The sequence below is a fragment of the Delphinus delphis genome, chromosome 14 (genome assembly GCF_949987515.2).
Source record: "Delphinus delphis chromosome 14, mDelDel1.2, whole genome shotgun sequence".
Lineage (NCBI taxonomy): Eukaryota > Metazoa > Chordata > Mammalia > Artiodactyla > Delphinidae > Delphinus > Delphinus delphis.
The window spans coordinates 35785269-35806743 of record NC_082696.1 but is presented as its reverse complement, the minus strand read 5'-3'; the positions used below and the strand labels follow the sequence as shown (position 1 = coordinate 35806743).

The following is a 21475-nucleotide window of genomic DNA, read 5'->3' as shown; positions in this document are numbered from 1 at the left end:
GCGTAGTAAAGCATCTGTTATTAAGGAAAAACAATTGACTGTGTCCCAGGTAACTATAAAATTTTAAACTGTAAAATGGAGCAGGTGCTGTATATACACAATAATAGTGGAAATCATCCTCTTGCATCTCCTTCAGGAGTAGAAGGATGTCTTTTATTGGAAGCATCAGATCTTCCAAAATTATGGTTCAGTGTCAGTCATTTTATAGAGCAGTTAAATGAGTAGCTACTCAGTCAATGAGCCATTCAGAATTAATGTAGTTGGTTTATGTACTCTTTTATAAAAAAGGAAAAGCCTTGAATATCTAAGGAATTTTAGTCATAGTACTGAAACAGTCCCTCTCCTTTGTCCTTCATGAAAATCAGAAACATTATTTCATCATTAAAAATCTGGTGGGTGACATCTCCATGTTCATAAATGACCTCAAATACCATTCATTTGCTTCTAATAGGATATGCGAGCAACTCTCATGGTTCTTTATTTTGCCACTTTTTATAGTTGATTTTATTTTTCATTTTGAAGTCAATTTCTGGATTTCATTTCCTTATTTTAAAGTCCTTTAAACATAAATTTAAGTTGTAGTATATTTATGTTTTGGTTTTTGGCTGGGTTTTGTTTTGTTTTTTGCCTTTCATCCATTTTGTTTTGGTTTTTGTTTTTAACATTCCATGTGCACCCACCATTTTTCCCCCCACAGTGACCTACCTCAGGATCTTTGTCCTCTGTACAGGCCTGGAGAATGGGAAGACCTGGCTTCAGAAAAGGATATCAACCCATTCAGTAAGTTCAAATCTCTCAACAAAGAAAAACGGCAGCAGAATGGAGAGAGAACCATCACTTCAGATTCCAAATCAACAAGACCTTTGGAGAAGTCAACAGAACACACAGAAAAGAAACCCTCAGACAGCTCTGTGTCAGACAAGTTAAAGAAACTGGAATTCTCTGCAGAGGCAATCAAACGGTCTGCCGCAGTAGCTAAAGTCAGCAAGGAACTTTCTGACACTCAGGCTGCATTTGAATCTATAGCCAAAGAAAATTCTCTCTTAGGAGAAGAAGACGACTTCGTTGACTTGGAAGAACTTTCTTCTCAAAATGATAGTGGAATGGACAAAAGAGACAGCTCAAAGGAGTGCCTTTCTCTTGACCCAGCGGAGCTAAGGAAGACTAAATCACAAATAATCAGTTCTACTATGGAAATGCAGGTGCAGTCAGCCCTGAACTTTTCAGAAACAGAGTGTGATGCTGAATTGAAGGGGACCCTAGATTTAGAAACCTGTGAGAAGCAAGATATAATGCCAGAGGTGGACAAGCAGTCTGGTTCCCCAGAAAGCCAGGTGGAAAACACATTGAACATACATGAAGATCTAGATAAAGTTAAACTCATTGAATATTACCTTAATAAGAACAAAGAAGGGTCACAGTTACCTGATAACTTGCAGAAGGCAGAATTAAGTGATGGCAAAAGTATTGAGCCAGTGGGAATAGACATCACTCTTAGTAGTTCTCTTCCCCAGGCAGGTGATCCCCCGATTGAGGGCAATGAACAGGCCGATAAAACCTGGGTGAAAGAGAGAGCACCCCTTCCATTGCAACTAGGCTCTTCTACAGAAGAAAATATGAATAAAGTGGATCCAGACTCCTCTTTGGAACCTACTCTGGACAACAGCTGCCAGGGTGCACAAATGGATAATAAATCTGAAATTCAGTTATGGCTATTAAAGAGAATTCAGGTACCCATTGAAGGTAAGCCACTTTTAATTTCTTTATATTCTGTTGTATAGGCATATCTTGTTTTATTGTGCTTCACAGACATTGCATTTCTTTTTCTTTTTTTCTTTTTTTTTTTACAAATTGAAGATTGTGGCAACCCTGTGTCAAGCAAGTCTATGGGCACCTTGTTTCCAACAGTATTTGCCCACTTCATGTCTCTGTGTAATTTTGGTAATTCTTGCAAGATTTCAGACTTCATTTCATTATTATGGTGATCTGTGATCAGTGATCTTTGATATTACTGCTATAGCTCACTGAAGACTCAGATGATGGTTGGCATTTTTTAGCAACAAGGGATTCTTTAAGATGTACATTTTTAGACATAATGCTATTGCACACTTAACAGACTACAGTATAGTATAAACATAACTTTTATATGCACTGGGAAACCAAAAAATTTGTGTTACTTACTAGATTGCGATATTCACTTTATTGTGATGGAACCAAACCCACAAATATCTCCAAGGTATGCCTGTATAGCTGCCTTCCTAAAACTTGTACATGCAATAGCAAAAGTAGTATAATTATTCGAGAACAGCATTTTCTCAATAGGGTATATATCTTTACATTAGAAGGTTTTGAACTGCATAGGTCCACTTATACACAGATTTTTTTCAATAAATACGAAATACAGTACTACGCCATCCATGGTTGGTTGAATCCATGGAGGGCCAAGTCTAAAGTTATACACAGATTTTTAACTGCACAGGCGTCAGTGCCTCTAAACCCTGTTTTGTTCAGGGCTCAACTGTAATTGGGAACAATTAGCAATATATGCTATCTATTTTGAACATTAAACTATGACATAGAATTCTATTTCAAAAGTAGTTCGCTTTTTTACATCTTTCAGGTAACTTTCCTTTTTCACTTTGAATTTCTAAATCTAAAGGAGTTTTAAAAGGTTTTTGAAGGTATTTCAGTTCTAAACTGAATTGCGTTATGGTATGGTTGGGTCCTCAGTACCGTTCATTAATATGTATTCTTGTGGGTTGTTACAATTCTCCACCCTTTGCTGTTTTGTGTGTTGGTTTTTATCCTTATTCCTAGTTTGTAGCATCTCATGTGGTGTAGACAAACCTGAAACATCCAAAGCTTTTTCCTTCTGTGCTAAAGAAGATCTGAAAAATTTAATTAGTCCTAATATGACGATGTTGTATGATGTTTATGCCAACTATCACCAATATCGTCAATAATGAGGAAATTTTTTTCATGTGTGATTCAGATATACTTCCTTCAAAAGAAGAGAAAAGCAAGACTCCACCCATGTTTCTGTGCATTAAAGTGGGAAAACCAATGAGAAAGTCCTTTGCCACTCACACTGCAGCCATGGTCCAGCAGTATGGCAAACGAAGAAAGCAACCAGAGTACTGGTTTGCTGTTCCTCGGGAGAGGTGAGTGTGAGCTAGAATGGGAAATCTGTTGGTCAAGTAGATTCTAATTGCATCTTGATTTTTAATTTAATCTTGAAATAATTTTATTCTTGAATAATAGGTTTTTCTTAATTGTACATTTTAGAATTTCTAGAAGGATATTATTTCAGTAGCTTTCTGCTAAAGGGTGTTTTCAATATAGCAAATTTGAGATCATCCTAGGTACTATGTGCCGAACCACTTTCAAAACTTTCTACCCAGTTGAATTTTAAATGAAGGAAGATTGAGATATTCTAAAGTGCCAGTAATTGCAATTGCTATTCTGTTGGGAATAAAGGAATATGATGGAGCAGATCCAAACCCCAAGTGCAATAGAGAGGCATGATTGTAATTTTAAAGTGCCTGTTATTCTGGGGGGACTAAAGATTGCTTTCGCCTTATGGAGAAAAGTATCTGTGGCTCAGCAGCGTGAGAAGTGTAACATGAGATCACCTGGGTACACTCGAGGGGCTATATACCTCTAAAGAGATTTGTGTTTTTAAATTGCCAAAGAAGAAAATTTATTGGTGATGTGACAGTCTAGGATAGCAGGGATAGTGACATAGACATTCTTCAGCAGTAGGTCACTGAAGACATCTTTATAATAGAAATATTTAGGAAATATTATTTTTAGAAAAAATTGTTTTTCCTTTGTATGTAATAGAATAAAATATACTTTCTTTACAAAGGCCTTGCAATTAGTTTCCAAAATTGTTAAATTCACACATTTTTCCTTCTCCTAACTAGTCATCAAGGCATACTTTTTGGCTAACGTACCTACCAAGAACAAATACTCACTGAGCTTCCATAAGCATGAATCTTTTTTTTTTTTTTTAATGAACTTTCCCCCTGATATCTCAGTAGTGAAGAGGTCATTTCATTTATTTATTTGGCTGCACTGTGTGGCTTGTGGGATCTTAGTTCCTCAACCAGGGATTGAACCTGGGCCCACAGCAGTGAAAGCACTGAGTCTTAACCACTGGACCACAAGGGAACTCCAAAGCATGAATTTTTAATAAAGCAAAATTAAATTTCAAGCACGAGCACACCTTCTGGCTGATTAGTACCCAGAATGATAATTCTCATCGAGTTGCCTGATTTTAATAAATCATAGTTTAATGTGAAGATAATTAATAGGATTTTAATGAACAAATTTGTTAATATTTTTTCTGGCTTGGACACAGACCCATGTTTACATAGACGTTAAACATAATCTGTTTCCTATTTACAAAATACACTCCTGTCCTGTGCTTGCAGCCCCAATGCTATCTCCACGAAATTTTAAACTAGGGACACTGAGGAGATACAAAGAAAATATGTGTCTTTCACATTTCTTCTGTTGAAATATTTTTAAATAATAAATTTCTGAAATCCTATTAAAATCAGTGTTCTAGAATCAGATGTCATAGATGGACAAACTGATTTTAAAGGTGGGGAAAACAAAGCACTGAAACTTTCAGCCACATTTAGGTTATGTGGATTCCTCATCCGTCAGGAAAACTACCTATCATATGTTTTTTTCTCTGGAGAAATGTACTGTTTATAATATAAGGACATTAGGATTTTTCAATTTTATTATCTTTAATGAGACTTGTGCATACCAAGGAATCTTCTAGAGTAAATTTTTTGCAGTCTCACACATGTAGTTATTTTACTGTCATTCTTTAACCCAGAATAAGTCTGTAATGCTGAAACAGTACTTCTCTTTGACCTCATACAGAGGTGGTTTTTGTGAGCTTTTTAAAGTAGGTCACTTGTTGAATTCTATTACATTGTGTTTTATAGTGTCCATGATTTATTTGTCTTTGGCTAACAAATAACCTGACATTCTTAGTTTTCTTTCTTAAGCTAATCATTAATTAACCAAAGATTTTTCTGGGAGACATTATCTCACTATGTTAATGATTTTTTGTATAGATGTTAGGAATTTTTTTTCTGTTGTTCCTTTATGTATTTCCATCTCTACCTACCCTTAAGAAAACCTACATTTTAGTTTAAGATAGGGAAAGATGAAGAAATTCTATAGTTAGCTCCCACCCAGAACTCCAAGTGCACAAGAAATAAAAGTTCATTTTTATTTCCAATTTATGAAATTCTTCAGGACTTTAAGGTCAACAAAGTCCTTAAGGAGCTAGGAAGTGGCGTGCAGTGCTTTTCTCACTCTGATGATAATTTCTGGATTCCCTTGCTACATCAAACTGAGCATTTCTTCTTGCCTTTCTATTTAATGGGTCTTCATATCATTGGAGTTTCAGCAGCAGAGTGAAGTCGCCCTAGCAGTGGCTTTCTTTCTAGGTCATAAGATGCTCTCATAGACCTTCTGTGTGACAGTGTACTCTCATGGGCAGGTCTCTTTGGCTCATGCAATGCACCGCAGCTCCTTAATGTTTTCCTGTTGACATAAGTTCACAAACATGTTTCACTATTCCTCTCTATTGTTCCTAATCAACAGCAGATTAGATGATACAGAGAATGGATCAGTGATCTGGAAGACATAATATAGTGGAAATTATCCAATAAGAACAGCAAAAAGAAAAAACTTTAAATGCAGGTAGTTTAAGGGACCTCTGGGACAATATCAAATGCACTAACATTTGCATAATAGGGGTCCCAGAAAAAGAAGGGAGAAAGGGGCAGAAAACTTTTCTGAAGAAATAATGGCTGAAAACTTTCCTAACCTGGGGAAAGAAACAGACATCCAAGTCCAGGAATCACAGAGAGTCCCGAACAAGATGAACCCAAAGAGATACATACCAAGACATAATTAACAAGGCAGAAGTTAAAGAGAATTTTGAAGACAGCAAGAGAAAAACAACTAGTCACATACAAGGGAAGCCCCATAAGATACTAGCTGATTTTTCAACAGAAACTTCGCAGGCCACGGTGTGTGGCAGGATATATTTAAAGTGTAGAAAGGAAATATACTTAAAATCAAGAATACTCTACCTGGCAAGTTTATCATTCAGAATTGAAGGAGAGATACAGAGCAAACAAGCAAAAACTAAAGGAGCTCATCACTACTGAACTAACAGGTCTTACAAGAAGTGTTAAAAGGTCTTCTTTAAATGGAAAAGATAAGACCATAACTAGAAATAAAAATATATATGAAAGAAAAAAATCTTACTGATAAAAGCAAATATATAGTAAAGGCAGTGGATTAACCACTTAAAAAGCTTCTGTGAAGGTTAAAAGACAAAAGGAGTAAAATCAACTATAACTACAATAAATGGTTAAGGTATACGCAAAATAAAAGGTAAAATAGGATGTCATAAAACATAATACATGGAGGGGAGTGGTAAAAATGTAGTGCTTTTGGGATATGTTTGAACTTACATGACTATCAGCTTAAAATAAACTATATATATATATGCACACATGTATATGTACATGTGTGTGTATGCATATGTATATATGTATATACATGTACATACACACACATGTCAATATGTATGAACCTCATGGTAACCATAAACAAAAACCTACAATAGATACAAGCAAATAGAGTGAAAGGAACCCAAACATAACATTAAAGAAAATTACTGAACCACAAGGGAAGAGACCAAGAGAAGAAGAAAGGGACAGAAGAACTACAAAAACAACCAGAAAACAATGAACCAAATGGCAATAAGTACACACCTATCAATAATCACTTAAATATAAATGCAGTAAATGTTTCAATCATGAGACACAGGGTGGCTGAGTAGATAAAACAAGACCTGTCTATATGCTGCATACAAAAGACTCACTTCAGCTGAAAAGTTTTTCCTCTAAGATCAGGAACAAGGCAGGGATACCCACTCTTGCCACTTTTATTCAACATAGTATTGGAAGTCCTAACTACAGCAATCAGACAAGAAAAAGAAAAGTCATCCAGAAAGGAAGAAGTAAAACTGTCACTATTTGTAGATAACACAATATCATATATAGAAAACCCTAAAGAGTCCAACAACAACAACAAAAAAACCTCTTAGAACTAATAAATGATTCAGTAAGTTTCAGAATACAAAAATCAATATACAAAAATCAGTTGTTTCTGTATGCTAATAATGAATTATCAGAAAGAAATTAAGAGAATAATTCCAATTACAATTGTGTCAAAGAGAATAAAATGCCTAGGAATAAATTTAACAAGGAGGTAAAAGACCTAAATGCTGAAAACTATGAGACACTGACGAAAGAAATCAAGGAAGACACAAATAAATGGAAAGCTATCCCATGCTCATGGATTGGAATAATATTGTTAAAATGTCCATACCACAGGTTCAATGCAATACCTATCAAAATTCCAATGGTGTTTTTCATAGAGATAGAACAAATAATCCTAAAATTTGTATGGTACCACAAAACCCCCCAAATAATCAAAGCAATCTTGAGAAAGAAGAGCAAAGCTGGAGGCATCATACTCCCTGATTTCAAACTATAATACAAAGCTATAGTAATCAAAGCATACTGGCACCAAACATACATAGATCAATGGAACAGAATGGAGAGCACCAAAATAAACCCACATTTTTATGGTCAATTAATTTACAAAAGAGGAGGCAAGAATATGGGGGCAAAGACAGTCTCTTCAATAAATGGCGCTGGGAAAACTGGACCACTTTCTTACACCACATACAAAAATAAAATAGATTAAAGATATAAATGTAAGACCCGAAACCATAAAACCCGTTGAAGAAAACATAGGCAATAAGCTCTTTGACATCGGTCTCAGCAGTATTGTTTTGGATATGTCTCCTTGGGCAAGGGCAACAGAAGCAAAAATAAACAAATAGGACTACATCAGACTAAAAAGGTTTTGCACAGTGAAGGAAATGATCAACAAAATGAAAAAGCAACCTACTGAAACGGAGAAGATATTTGCAAATTATGTGTCTGATAGGGGATTAATATCCAAAACACATGAAGAACTCAAACATAAAGAACTCATACAACTCAGTATCAAAAAAAATTTCAGTTAAAAAGTGGGCAGAGGGGCTTCCCTGGTGGCGCAGTGGTTGAGAGTCTGCCTGCCGGTGCAGGGGACACGGGTTTGAGCCCTGGTCTGGGAAGACCCCACATGCTGTGGAGCAACTAAGCCTGTGCGCCACAACTACTGAAGCCCGAGCGTCTAGAGCCCGTGCTCTGCAACAAGAGAAGCCACCGCAATGAGATGCCCGCTCACCGCAACTAGAGAAAGCCCGCGCGTAGCAACAAAGACTCAACACAGCCAAAAATAAATAAATAAATTCTAAATCATAATTAGATACTACCTCACACCTGTCAGAATGGCTGTCATCAAAAAGACAAGAAGTAACAAGTGTTGGTGAGGATGTGGAGAAAGGGAAGTCTCATGCACTGTTGGTGGGAAAGCAAATTGGTACAACCACTATGGAGAACAGTATGGAGGTTCCGCCAAAAATTAAAGAAGGAACTACCACACAGTCTAGCAATTCCACTTCTCGGTATATATCTGAAGAAAACAACACTAAGTCAAAAAGATGTATGCATCCCATTGTTCACTGCAGCATTATTTACAATAAGGTATGGAAGCAATCTAAGTGTCCATCGATAGATGAATGGGTAAGGAAGAAACACAATGGAATATCCCTCAGCCATAATAGAAAAGAATGAAATCTTGCCATTTGCAATAATATGGATGGACCTAGAGTGTGTTATGCTAAGTGTAATAAGTAAGACAGAGAAAGATAAATACTGTATGATTTCACTTATATGGAATCTAAAAAACAATTCAAATGAACAAACATAACAAAACAGAAACCATCTCACAGATACAGAAAGCAAACTGGATGGTTGCCATGGGGATTGGCAAGATAAGTGAAGGGGATTAAGAGGTACAAACTTCCAAGTATAAAATAAGTCCTGGGATATATGTACAATACAGGGAATATAGTCAATAATAGTGTAGTAATTTTAAAGATCAAGATGATGGAGTAGGAAGACACTGAGCTCATCTTCCCCCATGAACACATCAAAAATACATCTTCAAGTAGAGCAATTCTCACTGAAAACAAACTGGAAACTGGCAGAAAGACTCTTGTACAACCAAGGCTGTAAAAAATGATCCACACAAAGTCAGGAAGGGAAGAGAAACGATCAGGTCGGGACCTGTGCCTCTAGGAGGAGACACAGAAAAGGAAGGAGATTACATGGGCTGGGAGATCCTCCCTGAGGAGTGAGCGGTTTGAACCACATATTGGGTGCCCCTGCCCTGGGGTCCAGTACAGGGAAGATGATACCCCTTGGCTTGTTTGAAGACCAGTGGGAATAGCAGGGGGGCTGCGGGGAACTTAGACTCTGTTCCTGAAGAGCGCGCACACACTTGCTTTCTCCTGAAACAAGGCGGAGGAAGCAGACTGAAACTGCTCAGGATGAAACTGCCCAGGATGCTGACTGGTTTCCCATGGGCAGTTTCCCATGACCACCTCAGTGCACGTCTGGGCCCCTCTTGTTCTCTGATGCAGCTCCCCGCTAGGGCTAAGGCTGCTCTTGCCGAGGAGAGCGCACAGTTGTGAGGAAGGAGCCAGCTTGGACCTGGCACTACCTCTGAATGCAGAGAGGGGAGCCATTCCCTGGTGCTCATGGAGCCAGCAGATTGTGTGTGGTCTGGAGTGCTGACTGGCACAATGGGGCTGCCCACTCCAGGTGCCCGCTCCAGCCCCTTGCTCCTCTGGGGCAAAGGTGCCGATGCTGGGAGCAGGGAGAGCACACACTTAGAGGGAACAGAACCAGCTCAAACCTGAACCTCAGTGCTTCTGCTTCAGCACCTTGGGACCTGCCCCTGCCCCCAGTGAGGAAGTGTCAGCCACTGAGCACAGGAGAAGCCCCAGCTCACACCTGGCTCTGGCTTTGTTGCTTCCATCGCCAACTCCACCTCCCACCAAGGTAAGAGCTGCCAGCACACCCTGGGGAAAGACATGACCTGTGCTCATTTCATATCTAGCTCTCCCACCAAAGCCACATGCAGACTGTGTCGGTATGCTTCCACACAAGGGCATCCCGTCAACACCAGGATAGGTAACTGTTTGACCTAATTTCATAGAGACAGAGAAAGTTGTTTCAAACAGCAGAACAAGAAAACTCCCTTGAAAAAACAACTAATGAAACAGAGAGAAATAATTTACCAGATAAAGAGTTCAAAACATTAGTAATAAGAATGCTAACTGAACTAGGGAAAAGAATGGATGAACAGAGTGAGAATTTTAACAAGGAACTAGAAAACAAAAACCAGTCAGAACTGAAGAATTACAATAACTAAAATGAAAAACATACTAGAAGGAATTAACAGCAGACAAGGTGGTACAGAAGAACACATGAGTGATCTGGAAGATAGAATAATGGAAATCATGCAATCAGAACAGCAAAAAGAAAAAAACGAGAACAGTTTAAGGGACCTTTGGGACAACACCAGGCATACTAACATTCACATTATAGGGGTCCCAGAAGGAGAAGAGAGAGAAAAGGGTCAAAAATGTATTTGATAAAATTATGGCTGAAAACTTCCCAAACCTGAAGAAGGAAACATACATCCAGATACAGGAAGCAGAGAGAGTCTCAAACAAAATGAACCCAAAGAGACCCCACACCAACACATCGTAATTAAAATGGCAAAACTTAAAGAGAGAATTCTAAAGGCAGCAAGAGAAAAAGAGTCATGTACAAGTAATCCCCATAAGGCTATCAGCTGATTTCTCTGCAGAAACTTTGCAAGCCAGAAGGGAGTGGCATGATAAATTTTAGGTGCTAAAAGAGAAAAACCTACAACCGAGGGTACTCTACTTGGCAAGATTGTCATTCAGAATAGGAGAGATAAAGAACTTCTCAGATAAGCAAGGAGTTCATTAATACTATACCAACTCTAAAAGCAAATGTCAAAGGATCTTTTCTAAGTGGAAGAGAAAAAGCTTCAACAAGAAGAATTTATATAAAAGGAAAAATCCCACTAGTAAAGACAAATATATAGTAAAGACTGTGGATCAACCACTGAAATAAGCCAGTACGAAGATTTATTTTTAAATTTTATTCATTTATTTGTGGCTCTATTGGATCTTTGTTGCTGTGCGCAGGCTTTCTCTAGTTGCGATGAGCGGGGGCAACTCTTCGTTGCGGTGCGCGGGCTTCTCATTGCAGTGGCTTCTCGTTGCAGAGCACGGGCTCTAGGCACGCAGGCTTCAGTAATTGGGGCACACGGGCTTAGTTGCTCCGCGGCATGTGGGATCTTCCCGGACCAGGGCTCGAACCTGTGTCCCCTGCATTGGCAGGTGGATTCTTAACCACTGTGCCACCAAGGAAGTCCTGGTAAGAAGATTAAAAGATGAAAAACTGTAAAGTCAACTATAACTACAATAAACAGTTAAGGGATAAACATGAAGATGTAAAATATGACATCAAAAACACAAAATGGGGGGGTAAAAATGTAGATCTTTTAGAATGTGTTGGAACTTAAATAATTACCTGCTTAAAACAAGTAAGTGTACTTATAGGTCAACATACATGAATCCCATGGTAACCACAAATCAGAAATCTACAATAGATAACTTTGTATGGTGACAAATGGTAACTAGATTTCCTGTGGTGATCCTTTCCTAATGTATAAAACACCAAAGCACTGTGTTGTACACCTGAAACTAATATAATATTGTAAGTTATACTTCAATTTGAAAACAAAACAACAACAACAAAAAACCCAACACTATTGCTCCTAAAGGAATATTTTATCGGGAAGATAATCCTAAATTGATAAAGTACCACAGGCAATAAGGTTGTTGTTATTGACAAGCATCTATTTTTTGCACCTTTACTCTGTGCGAGCCTGTGCCAGAAGCTATCTGATGTCTAAGAAGACAGAATCGTGTCCTGCCCTGGAAGAGGTATGGCGCCTTGGGTTGCCCTGCTCTGGCCAATGGAATAATGAGCCCCCAAACTGGACTGAGATGAATGAGAATCCCTAGGAATTGTGGGCCCTAGAATGAGATACATTATCCATTTGAAACATGATTTCCTAATTTGAAAAACGAGTCATGGTGAGGGTTAAGTAACTAGATCATAGTTGTACAATTACTGAGTGTGTACGTCCTGGCAGGCACTGGGCTAGTTATAAATGAGTAAGACTGGAAACCTACCCTGAGGATCTTGTGAAAACAGTTCCTCGCACTTTCTAGAGACAATATAGATTGTATTCCAAACATTTGGATACTCTTCTAGATAAAAAATACAATTGTCTTTTTTCCTTTCTTAACACTGAGATATTTCCTTTCTTAGAAAGAACCAATAATTCCTATTCAAATTAAAAGTTTTCTTTTTTTCAATTATTTATGGCCTCAATCTCTGAAGTGTTTCATAATAATTGATTTCATAATATCCAGCTTCTAAAATAAATAAGATGGAAATGGAGTTAACTGGGAATTATGTAGAATTTACCAAATCATGTATAAATGTTTAATCCAAGATGAATTAATTGGTTAGTGTGATTTGTGTAATAAGTAAACTAATAAGAGAGGGGAAAGGGGAAAGAGAGAGCCCGTGGGTATTTTTAAATGTGTTTAAACTTGAAAATAATTATGCTAAGATAGTTTTAGCAACACTTGAACATACAGATAAGCAGGAGGGGAGAGGAAGGTAGAATCTATTTTGCAATTTGGTTTTTTCCCCACTTAATACGTTATGCATATTTTCCACATTACGTACTACTATACTATTATATGTATATGAACAATATAATTAGTAGCCCCCATTATGTTTCCTGGTTGATTTAATTATGTTTCTGCTTTGTATATAAGGTTATTCCAGTTTTTTTTCCATTATAAGCAACGCTATATTAAACACCTTTGTAAAATTCTTCGGGCTGTCTTACCAAACCAAAGGGTACGTGTAAGGCGTTTAAATACAGGTTGCATAGGAAAGTGTGTGGCAATTTATACAGCACCAGCATGAGTGCCCTTTGCCCCACATACTGGGAAATCTAAGTGGTATGATTCTCTATCCATTTGGTAGAAGAGAAAGGAAGCAAATGTAGCTTTTTAAATGTTTTATTTTAAAGTTGAGTGAACACTTGTTATATAACATTTGTTACGGAGTCAAGTGAGTAGTGGCCTGAGGATTTTTATTCTGTGTGACTCTTTTAATGAGAAATTAATTTATACCTTGATATTTCTATTTTGTAATATATATTTGTTAAAAATTATCTAAAATACCATGTTTCTCTAATCTGTTTCTAATTGAGATCAACAAGCCCTTTGTTTTACGTGGGATAATTAACATTTTGTGCCTGCCCATATTTAGAGTAAACTCATCATATATGTTAAGTTGATTCTGTTTTAGAAAGCGTGGTATTTCCTTACATAATGTCAAGAATAACTGAGGTTCCCAAGCACTTTGTAATGGTTGGGATTTTTTTTTTTTTAATACTTACAAAATTTAAGTTATGTACCCATGAGCACACAGGTGTCTGTCCTTTTAAAACGTGCTATCCATGTCATATGCATATTTCTCAGATCCAATACGTGAGCAGTAGGTACTTCCTGCAAGTGTGTGTATTCTCTCTCCAGGGTTCTCCATGGTTGCCTACCTCAAAGAGTAGAACCAAGTGTTCAAGCCCCCATTTTTAGGAAGGGTGCCTTTTCTTTAGGTCAGCATTTCCCCCAAAGATATTCAGTGGAAAGCTCATCCCATGGATAAGTAACTAATAAGTATTTCATATTAAATATGTTTCATTGCTAGTCCTTAGCCCTATCTAGAGTTTCATACGCATAGTTACTGTTTTCTAAGTAGGATTTTGTAGGGATTTCTTAATTTTATTTTCTACTCTTTACTGTTTTTCCTTGTACTGATATAATGGAATATAATTGATTTTTTAAAAAAAATTTGTCTCTAATCACATTTTAATTTTATGAGATACTTGGATATCTCTATCTATCTAGAGACCATTTTAGTCCAATCTTTGTTGGTTTTATACTATAGTAAATACAAATTGAGATTTATTTCCCTTTTTCACATTTCTAGAAGTAGCAGCCAAAGACACAAAGACCCTTTATGTAACCTTTTGTCCGTCAAAGCTATCTTACATTGTTAGGAGGGACTGGTTGATGTCAGATCCTAGTCAGGATCTACCTTTCAGCTCTTCTTTGTATTTTCCTTTTGTCTTTAAAAAATATTCTGTCTTAGTTTTGGAATATTTAGAATAAATTCTGAAAGTCATGAGTACTGAGCTTTTCACGATGTGCTGTGTATCTGAAATCTTATTCATTTTCAAACTATGGGTCTAAGCATCTTTGGACCCTTATAGAATTCTGGTGCTTGAATTGCAACTTTGTAAAGTGCATCCGATTATTCTGGTTGAGCACCTACCTTCACAAAGATGCTTTTACGATATCTTCATCCTCTAAAGTAGGATTGCCACTCTTACAAACTCAAAGGGGAGTAGCAAAGAAACTAACTCACCAGCTGAACTATCCATTTCCCCAGCTCTAAGTCAGAGAGCCAAGAGGGCAGGCAGGGCACTCGATACCCTCCTTGACTCTGAGCCGGTCGTGGTACTCCGGATGCTATTTTGCATGGGTTATCTCACTTAATACTCATGATAGTTCTGTGAGCCATGTGGCGTTATTCCCCATTTTACCAATACAAAAACTGGGACACACTGAGTTTCAACATCTTGTTCAAACTGGCAAACATCAAATCCAGGATTTATACTCAAGTCATTTTGATTTCAAATCCCATTCTCATAACCAGTTTCCAGAGCCAGTAGTCGAAACTGTATTGATTATACTCTTTGGGCTAACAAATCACTGAAATGGGAGTGGGAAAGGGATACTTCATACAGTCAAAGTCATTTCTTGGCTAGTGAGGGAATGAAAATTTGCAGTATCCTCAAATTTATTCAACTCGGACTTTGATCAAGTGCCTTCCGTCTGGCTAGATATGTTTCAGCGGTTATGGGGAGAGGAAGTGACTGGTATTTTATGGGTGATATTCTATGGGTGCTCATTAATTGAACTGAAGTAGTCTAATCAGAACATTGTATGGAAATAAAGGGCCTGACTAAAATGTCCTTTCTCTGATACTCGATGTCTTAACTTAGTTCAGGCTGGTTCTAGCATTGGCTCATTATTAGAATGAACTTTTATGTGCTACAGTGGTTATCTGACCAAAATCAGACAAACAAACAAAAAACCACATAATATTCCATCTTCTGAAGATCCAGGTACCTTATTTTATATGACTATTACTGTGAACACAGCACTTTATACATAAACTATAATTTCCGCTTCTCTAGTTACTCCCCTTAAAATCTATTTTTTTAAAAAATATTTATTTATTTATTTATTTGGCTGCATCAGATCTTAGTTGCGGCACATGGGATCTTCGTTGTGGTGTGCGGGCTTCTCTCTAGTTGTGGTGCGCAGGCTCAGTAGTTGTGATGCGTGGGCTTAGTTGTTCCATGGCTTGTGGGATCTTAGTTCCCTGACCAGGGATTGAATCCGCGTCCCCTGCATTGGAAAGTGGATTCTTAACCACTGGACCACCAGGGAAGTCCCCCCCTTAAAATCTATTTTGTACCTTACGGCCACATCTTCTAAAAAGATATTTTGATCTTGTCACATTGCCCCCAAAATATCTTAAGCCTTCAGGATTCGAGTCTAAACCCCTTGTTTGTTTTTAAAAGCTCTTTGCAGACTGACCTTTCTAGCTTTTTCTTGATCTGCCTGAATCTGGGGTTTTACTGGAATTAGTCGTTTTATGGGCTTTTCGCAGTAAGTCTAGGACCTTTCTAGCTTGGCACCTCTAAAAATACTATATTCTCGAATTCAGGTGGTTCCCTTCTTTTCTCTACCTGCGTAAATCCTTGTTTCCCCAAACAATACACCCTGCAGTGATCCCTCTCTAGACTGACAGTTACAGCCCTTTCCCAGCCTGCACTTGACAGGGGAACAACCCTCAGGTACTGAGGCACTGGGGAGAGGAAGTGAAGTCCGGCACCTTTTCCCCTCACAGGAGTGGTCATCCCCAGTTTCTAGATTCAGGTGTGTTGGGGACTGAAGCCTGTGGCGGAGTGTATTCTGTTTCACAGATATGAAAGTATATGGCATTAACAAAGAATTTATGGCTTAGATCAACGGGTGCCAAATTTAGCTTTGTAATAAACTCATCTAGAAGCCTTTAAACATACAAAGTACCCAGGTCCTTCCCTGAGCATCCTGCTGCTTTGGATTGGTGAATCTGCGAGGCATTCTCCCTCTTTGTTCTTATTTGACTTTGTTTTGCAGCATTTGACTCCATTGACCATCCCTCATTTCTTTAACACCTTCTTTCCTTCTATCATCCCTTCCTAGTTTGTTTCTTCATTAAATGTTACCCTTTAAATGACTCTTTCTCTTCCTCATTGTATATACAATTGCCTGCACCTAATTCTTTTTATTATGTGCCAATCATTTTCAGCTATCTTTAGTCTAGAACTTTCTACTGAGCCCCAAACACATATATACCTAGTAACCTTCAATATTTGGATCATCCATGGATCAAACAAACTCAAAACAGATCATGCTCTAAACTGGGCTTCTCATTTCCATTTTTTTTTAAGAAAAAGTTTGTTCTTTTTCCTTAGGATTTCGGTCTTACCCGCGGCACGCGGGATCTTAGTTCCCCGACCTGGGATCGAACCCGCGCCCCCTGCAGTGGAAGCGTGAGGTCTTAACCAGGGAAGTCCCCTTATTTCCATCTTTGTCCCTGCCACTGTCCCCCTAACTCCTGCTTTCTGTTTTCTCCATCACAGTAACTGGTACCACCAGCCTTTCAGTCCCCAAAGCCAGAACATGGGCATAATCTTGCTTCTCAGTCATCTCCCCACATTGCTCAGTCACCACATCCAGCTTATTCTATCCATTTAACATCTCTAGGATCTCTTGCTCCCATTGTGACCCTTCTGTGTTTCAGTGTTAAGAAACATGAATCAGACTTATTAGCTGCTTGCTTGGGTGCCCACCCCCCTACCCACCCCATCTAAGTGCACAAATTAGTTCAAATATCATCTCTAAGAACTTCCCCCGTCTGGTTTAGATGCTGCTCCCCTATACTTTCACCTCTATCATAACACTTACTACATTCTTCTACAAATGTGGACTACTTGTGGCTTTTTCCTCCTGGACTTTAACCTTCTGAGGGCAGGGACCAAGTCTTATGACACTGTGTCCTAGAAACAGCATAAGGTCTAGAATATAATATATTCCTAAATGTTAGTTGAATGGGTGCATGAATAAATTAGCCTATAGTCTAACAGATAAAAATGCTTAAATAACTTATCACTTATAATTAAAATAATGCATAGACTTTATATAGTATTTAGAAGAATATAAAAAAGAAAACAAAAAGTTTATAATTTTGTTACACAAAGATAACTACAATTTATCTTTATTTTTGTAGCCTTTCAGCCTTTTTCTATGCATGGATTAATGTAATGATAGTGTATATATATACAATTGTGTACGTATAGATAGACACACACTGTTTTGTAAACTGCTTTTACTTAAGAGTATCCTTCTCTGCCATTAAATATTCTATCTGCATGCATTTAGTGAGCATGTATTACTTTTGTTAACAAGAAGTAAAATCATTTAAAAAAATCATTAAAAAAATTGATTCTCCTATTAAACTCACTTTACAATGGGAAGATAGCCAAGTCCTAAGGACCCTCATGAAGACTAAGCAAAATGCTCTTAACATTTTCCTTAGAGAGAAAAGGGTGAATTAAAGGAATCACAGACTGACCTAGTTTTCTACCATGGAATCTTTAACCGTAGTTAATGCTAGATTTTCTGATCAAAAGTTATCTTTTAATGGGATCAGAGCTAAATTGAAATCTTTAATAACTGTCAGTGACAAGAAGACCATAGTGCTGAATAATCTTTAAAGTACTATACTTTCTAGAACAACTTAGGCCATACTTAGCCAAACCAGGTATGTTTCAGAATACAAACCTGGTGATTTTTATGTCATTACTGTAGTCTTATAATGATGTTTTAAGGTGAGAATGTCACTAATAAAGACAAAATTCAAAAAGGTCTCCAAAATAATTCCTTAAAGGAATTATCTTTCTCTCTTTGTGTTTAACACAAGTTCTAAGTTTGAGGAAACTACTGAACAAATATAAGTGATAGGATTATTAGTTACTTATATAAATATTCTCACTTCTTTTTTTTTTTTTAATACTTTAAAATGGTTTGAAGTGATCTTGCTTCCTCTCATTCTTTTCCTGGTCATTTTACCTTTGATTCACTGACTGAAAGTTCTAGAAATTCATCATCATTTTCCAGAAGCACCTTGTTAGGCAGCCACCCCTCAGTAACTTCACTAACCAGCTTTGGCAAATGCCTTGAGTTAATCAGTGACTCTACAGTCAGACCTAAGCACATGAAGAAATAACCCCCTTTTTAAGCGAGTGCTCTACTGTCGTGGCTGTGCTTTCTGGTGGAGGAGTGAGCGCCAGGGCTCTGGAGAGTAGCTTGTCGCCTGTTTCCACTGCAGGATAATTAGTCCCTGCCGATGGGTGCCGCACATAGCATTTGGGAGTAAGTATGCAGAAACAGTGATTATTGCAACCTAAATATTTTCGGGGGCCAGATGGAAGGATGGAGGGAGGGAAGCTTAGGGGCCAGTGTTAACTACCCGCTCTGGGAATCAGCTGCTCGGTAACTCGCGACCTCCAACCTAATGCTGTTATGTGGGAACGTGAGCCTGGTGTTGCTACATCTTCCCATCTGTTTCAAAAGAAATTGAATTGTGGATTATGTGTGTCAAATCTCCCCGATTTTACGGTGTTAGCCACTGTTTAATTTAAGAAAAAAAAAATGGTGAGCAGTCTAAAAAGCACCACAGGCTGCCAGCTGAAGGCCTCCAGCATTGATATTAACATAAACTTTTGGGTTTTACTTATTTTTTTAAACATTTATTTATTTGGCTGCCCCGGGTCTTAGTTGCCACAGGCTGCCAGCTGAAGGCCTCCAGCATTGATATTAACATAAACTTTGGGGGTTTACTTATTTTTTTAAACATTTGTTTATTTGGCTGTGCCGGGTCTTAGTTGCAGCACGCGGGATCTTTGTTGCTGCATGCAGGATCTTTAGTTGAGGCATGCGGGATCTAGTTCCCTGAGTAGGGATCGAACCCAGGCCCTCTGCATTGAGAGTGCAGAGTCTTAACAACTGGGCCACCAGGGAACTCCCAGTTTTTACTTATTTTTGAGTGATCCTTTTTTGTAACTATAACTTTTGATAGTGATTCTCAAAAGATTCCTGTTATTTTTGGTGAACTAGAACAAAGCTTATTTAGTTGGTGATTTTTAAATAATGTTTTCTTTTCATAGACACACAAAGAACCTTTAAGAATGGGCATTACATCAGGGCATTACTAACCATTGATTTCCTCTGGAGTTGTAGTATATTGGCTCCAGAAGGGGCCTTACAAGCAAGTAAAATAACCCCTTTCTTTTTTTTTTTTGGACCACGCCACGTGGCATGCGGGATCTTAGTTCCCCAACCAGGGATCGAACATATGCCCGCTGCAGTGGAAGCACGGAGTCTTAACCACTGGACTGACAGGGAATTCCGTAAAATGACCCCTTTCATTATGAGGACCTTGGGTCAGGCCACTGAGGGTGGGTTGTTTTTTTTTTTTCTTGCGGCACGCGGGCCTCTCACTGCTGTGGCGTCTCCCGTTGAGGAGCACAGGCTCCTGATGCGCAGGCCCAGCGGCCATGGCTCACGGGCCCAGCCACTCCGCGGCATGTGGGATCCTCCCAGACCGGGTCATGAACCCGTGTCCCCTGCATCGGCAGGCGGACTCCCAACCACTGCACCACCACAGAAGCCCGAGGGTGGGTTTTAAAAGGTGATAGTTTTCTAGTAACGACCTCTGTGGTCAAGAGTGCTTTGCCTTATTGGGTTTATCTGGCTGTACTCAGAATGGAGGAGCCTGGGAAGGTTTTAGGCCAAAGTGCATTGAAATATCTTTAATTTACAATCAATACAAGTGAATGGTGGGACTGCATACGTATATAGTTAAGTACTCTCTAGGTCACATTTTCTCTCTTCTTCCCTTTCCTTATCTTATTTCCTATTCTCTGTGCCATAATGTACTCTGAAGTATATTTTTAATGAAATAGTTATTAAGTTATTTAGTGGTTCCTGCTTATAGTTTTGAAATCAAGTGAGTGATTTAGGGGTTATATCTTGCTGTGTATTGCCCCAATTTCTTTTCTTACTGGTCAGGTGACCTTTGATAAGACAAGAGTGCCTAACTGCTTCTGGGTCATTTTGGTCAAGTTTGTTGGTTTATGTGGTAGCAGGATTTTAGAGAATCACACGGAAGGGACTTTCTGAAAGATCTGTTCGAAAGTAGAATGAACTTATACATTTAATGCTCCAGATACCTATATGAGGAGCTAGGTTTTCTTATCTTCATTTTAGAAGCTCAGGGAGATTAAGGACCTTTCTCTAAGCTTCCAGCTGATAACAAGTGGCACCAACTTGGGAGGTCAGGTCTTTAACTTAGAAATGTGTGCTTTTTGTACTTTACGTCACAATTATGTTAAAAAAAAAAAAAGGGAAAAAAGCAACAGTAAATAAAATCCCACCATAGCTAGTAGTCTTGTTTGATAGCATAGATTATAATCATACCTAAAACCCATACACCTAATCTGTGAATAGTTAGAATAATGTTTTGTTCCAAGCATCAACTCAGATTTGTCATCAGTTTTTATATCCCTCAACCCTACAGCTTTGTCAGTGATGGGCTTTTATGAAATAGTAAAACCAGGACAGAGGGACTGACCATAAAGGAAATGGTGAAGCATGTTGGTTGGGACCACGAACTGACCTGAGGTTAATACCAGGTCCGCCCCTAACATACTGTGTGGCCTTGGGCAAGTTAGTTAATCTGTGTAAGTGTCTGTTTCTTCCACCTTTAAATAGGACCGATAATTACGGTGGCTACCTCCTGAGGTTATGGTGAGAAACAAATGAGCTTGTCCATGCACTAAATGAAAGTTAGTTGTTACTGCTGCTGTTGCTTCCTTTCTTATAATTGGCAGTGCTTTGTTGCCTCTAAGGTAAGCCTGCTGCCTTCTGAGGACCTTTGTCACTTACCTTCAAAGAATTCCTTCTTCAGAGATGACAACTTTATCTGCTGAATGGGGATTTGTAGCTTGAATGTGGTGTCTCCTTTGGGGTGAATCTCTAAAGGAGCCTTGAGGCTTATGAAGAAATCTGATTAAGTCCACATTTGTAGTTAGACAGAAAACCTGA

The 21475-nt window shown here is 38.3% G+C and overlaps 1 protein-coding gene across 2 annotated transcripts in view; it reads left to right on the top strand.

Annotated features, from left to right (window-relative positions):
- Positions 1–21475, top strand: part of NCOA7 (nuclear receptor coactivator 7) — a 144633-nt gene that overhangs the window by 96196 nt on the left and 26962 nt on the right. The window contains exons 9-10 of one of the 2 annotated variants that reach the window (XM_060030012.1): positions 731–1743; positions 2993–3161. In XM_060030012.1, the coding sequence (XP_059885995.1) occupies positions 731–1743; positions 2993–3161 (1182 nt within the window). Of the gene's footprint in view, positions 1–697; positions 1744–2992; positions 3162–21475 lie in introns of both variants that reach the window. The other variant, XM_060030011.1, reaches the window with a different exon arrangement.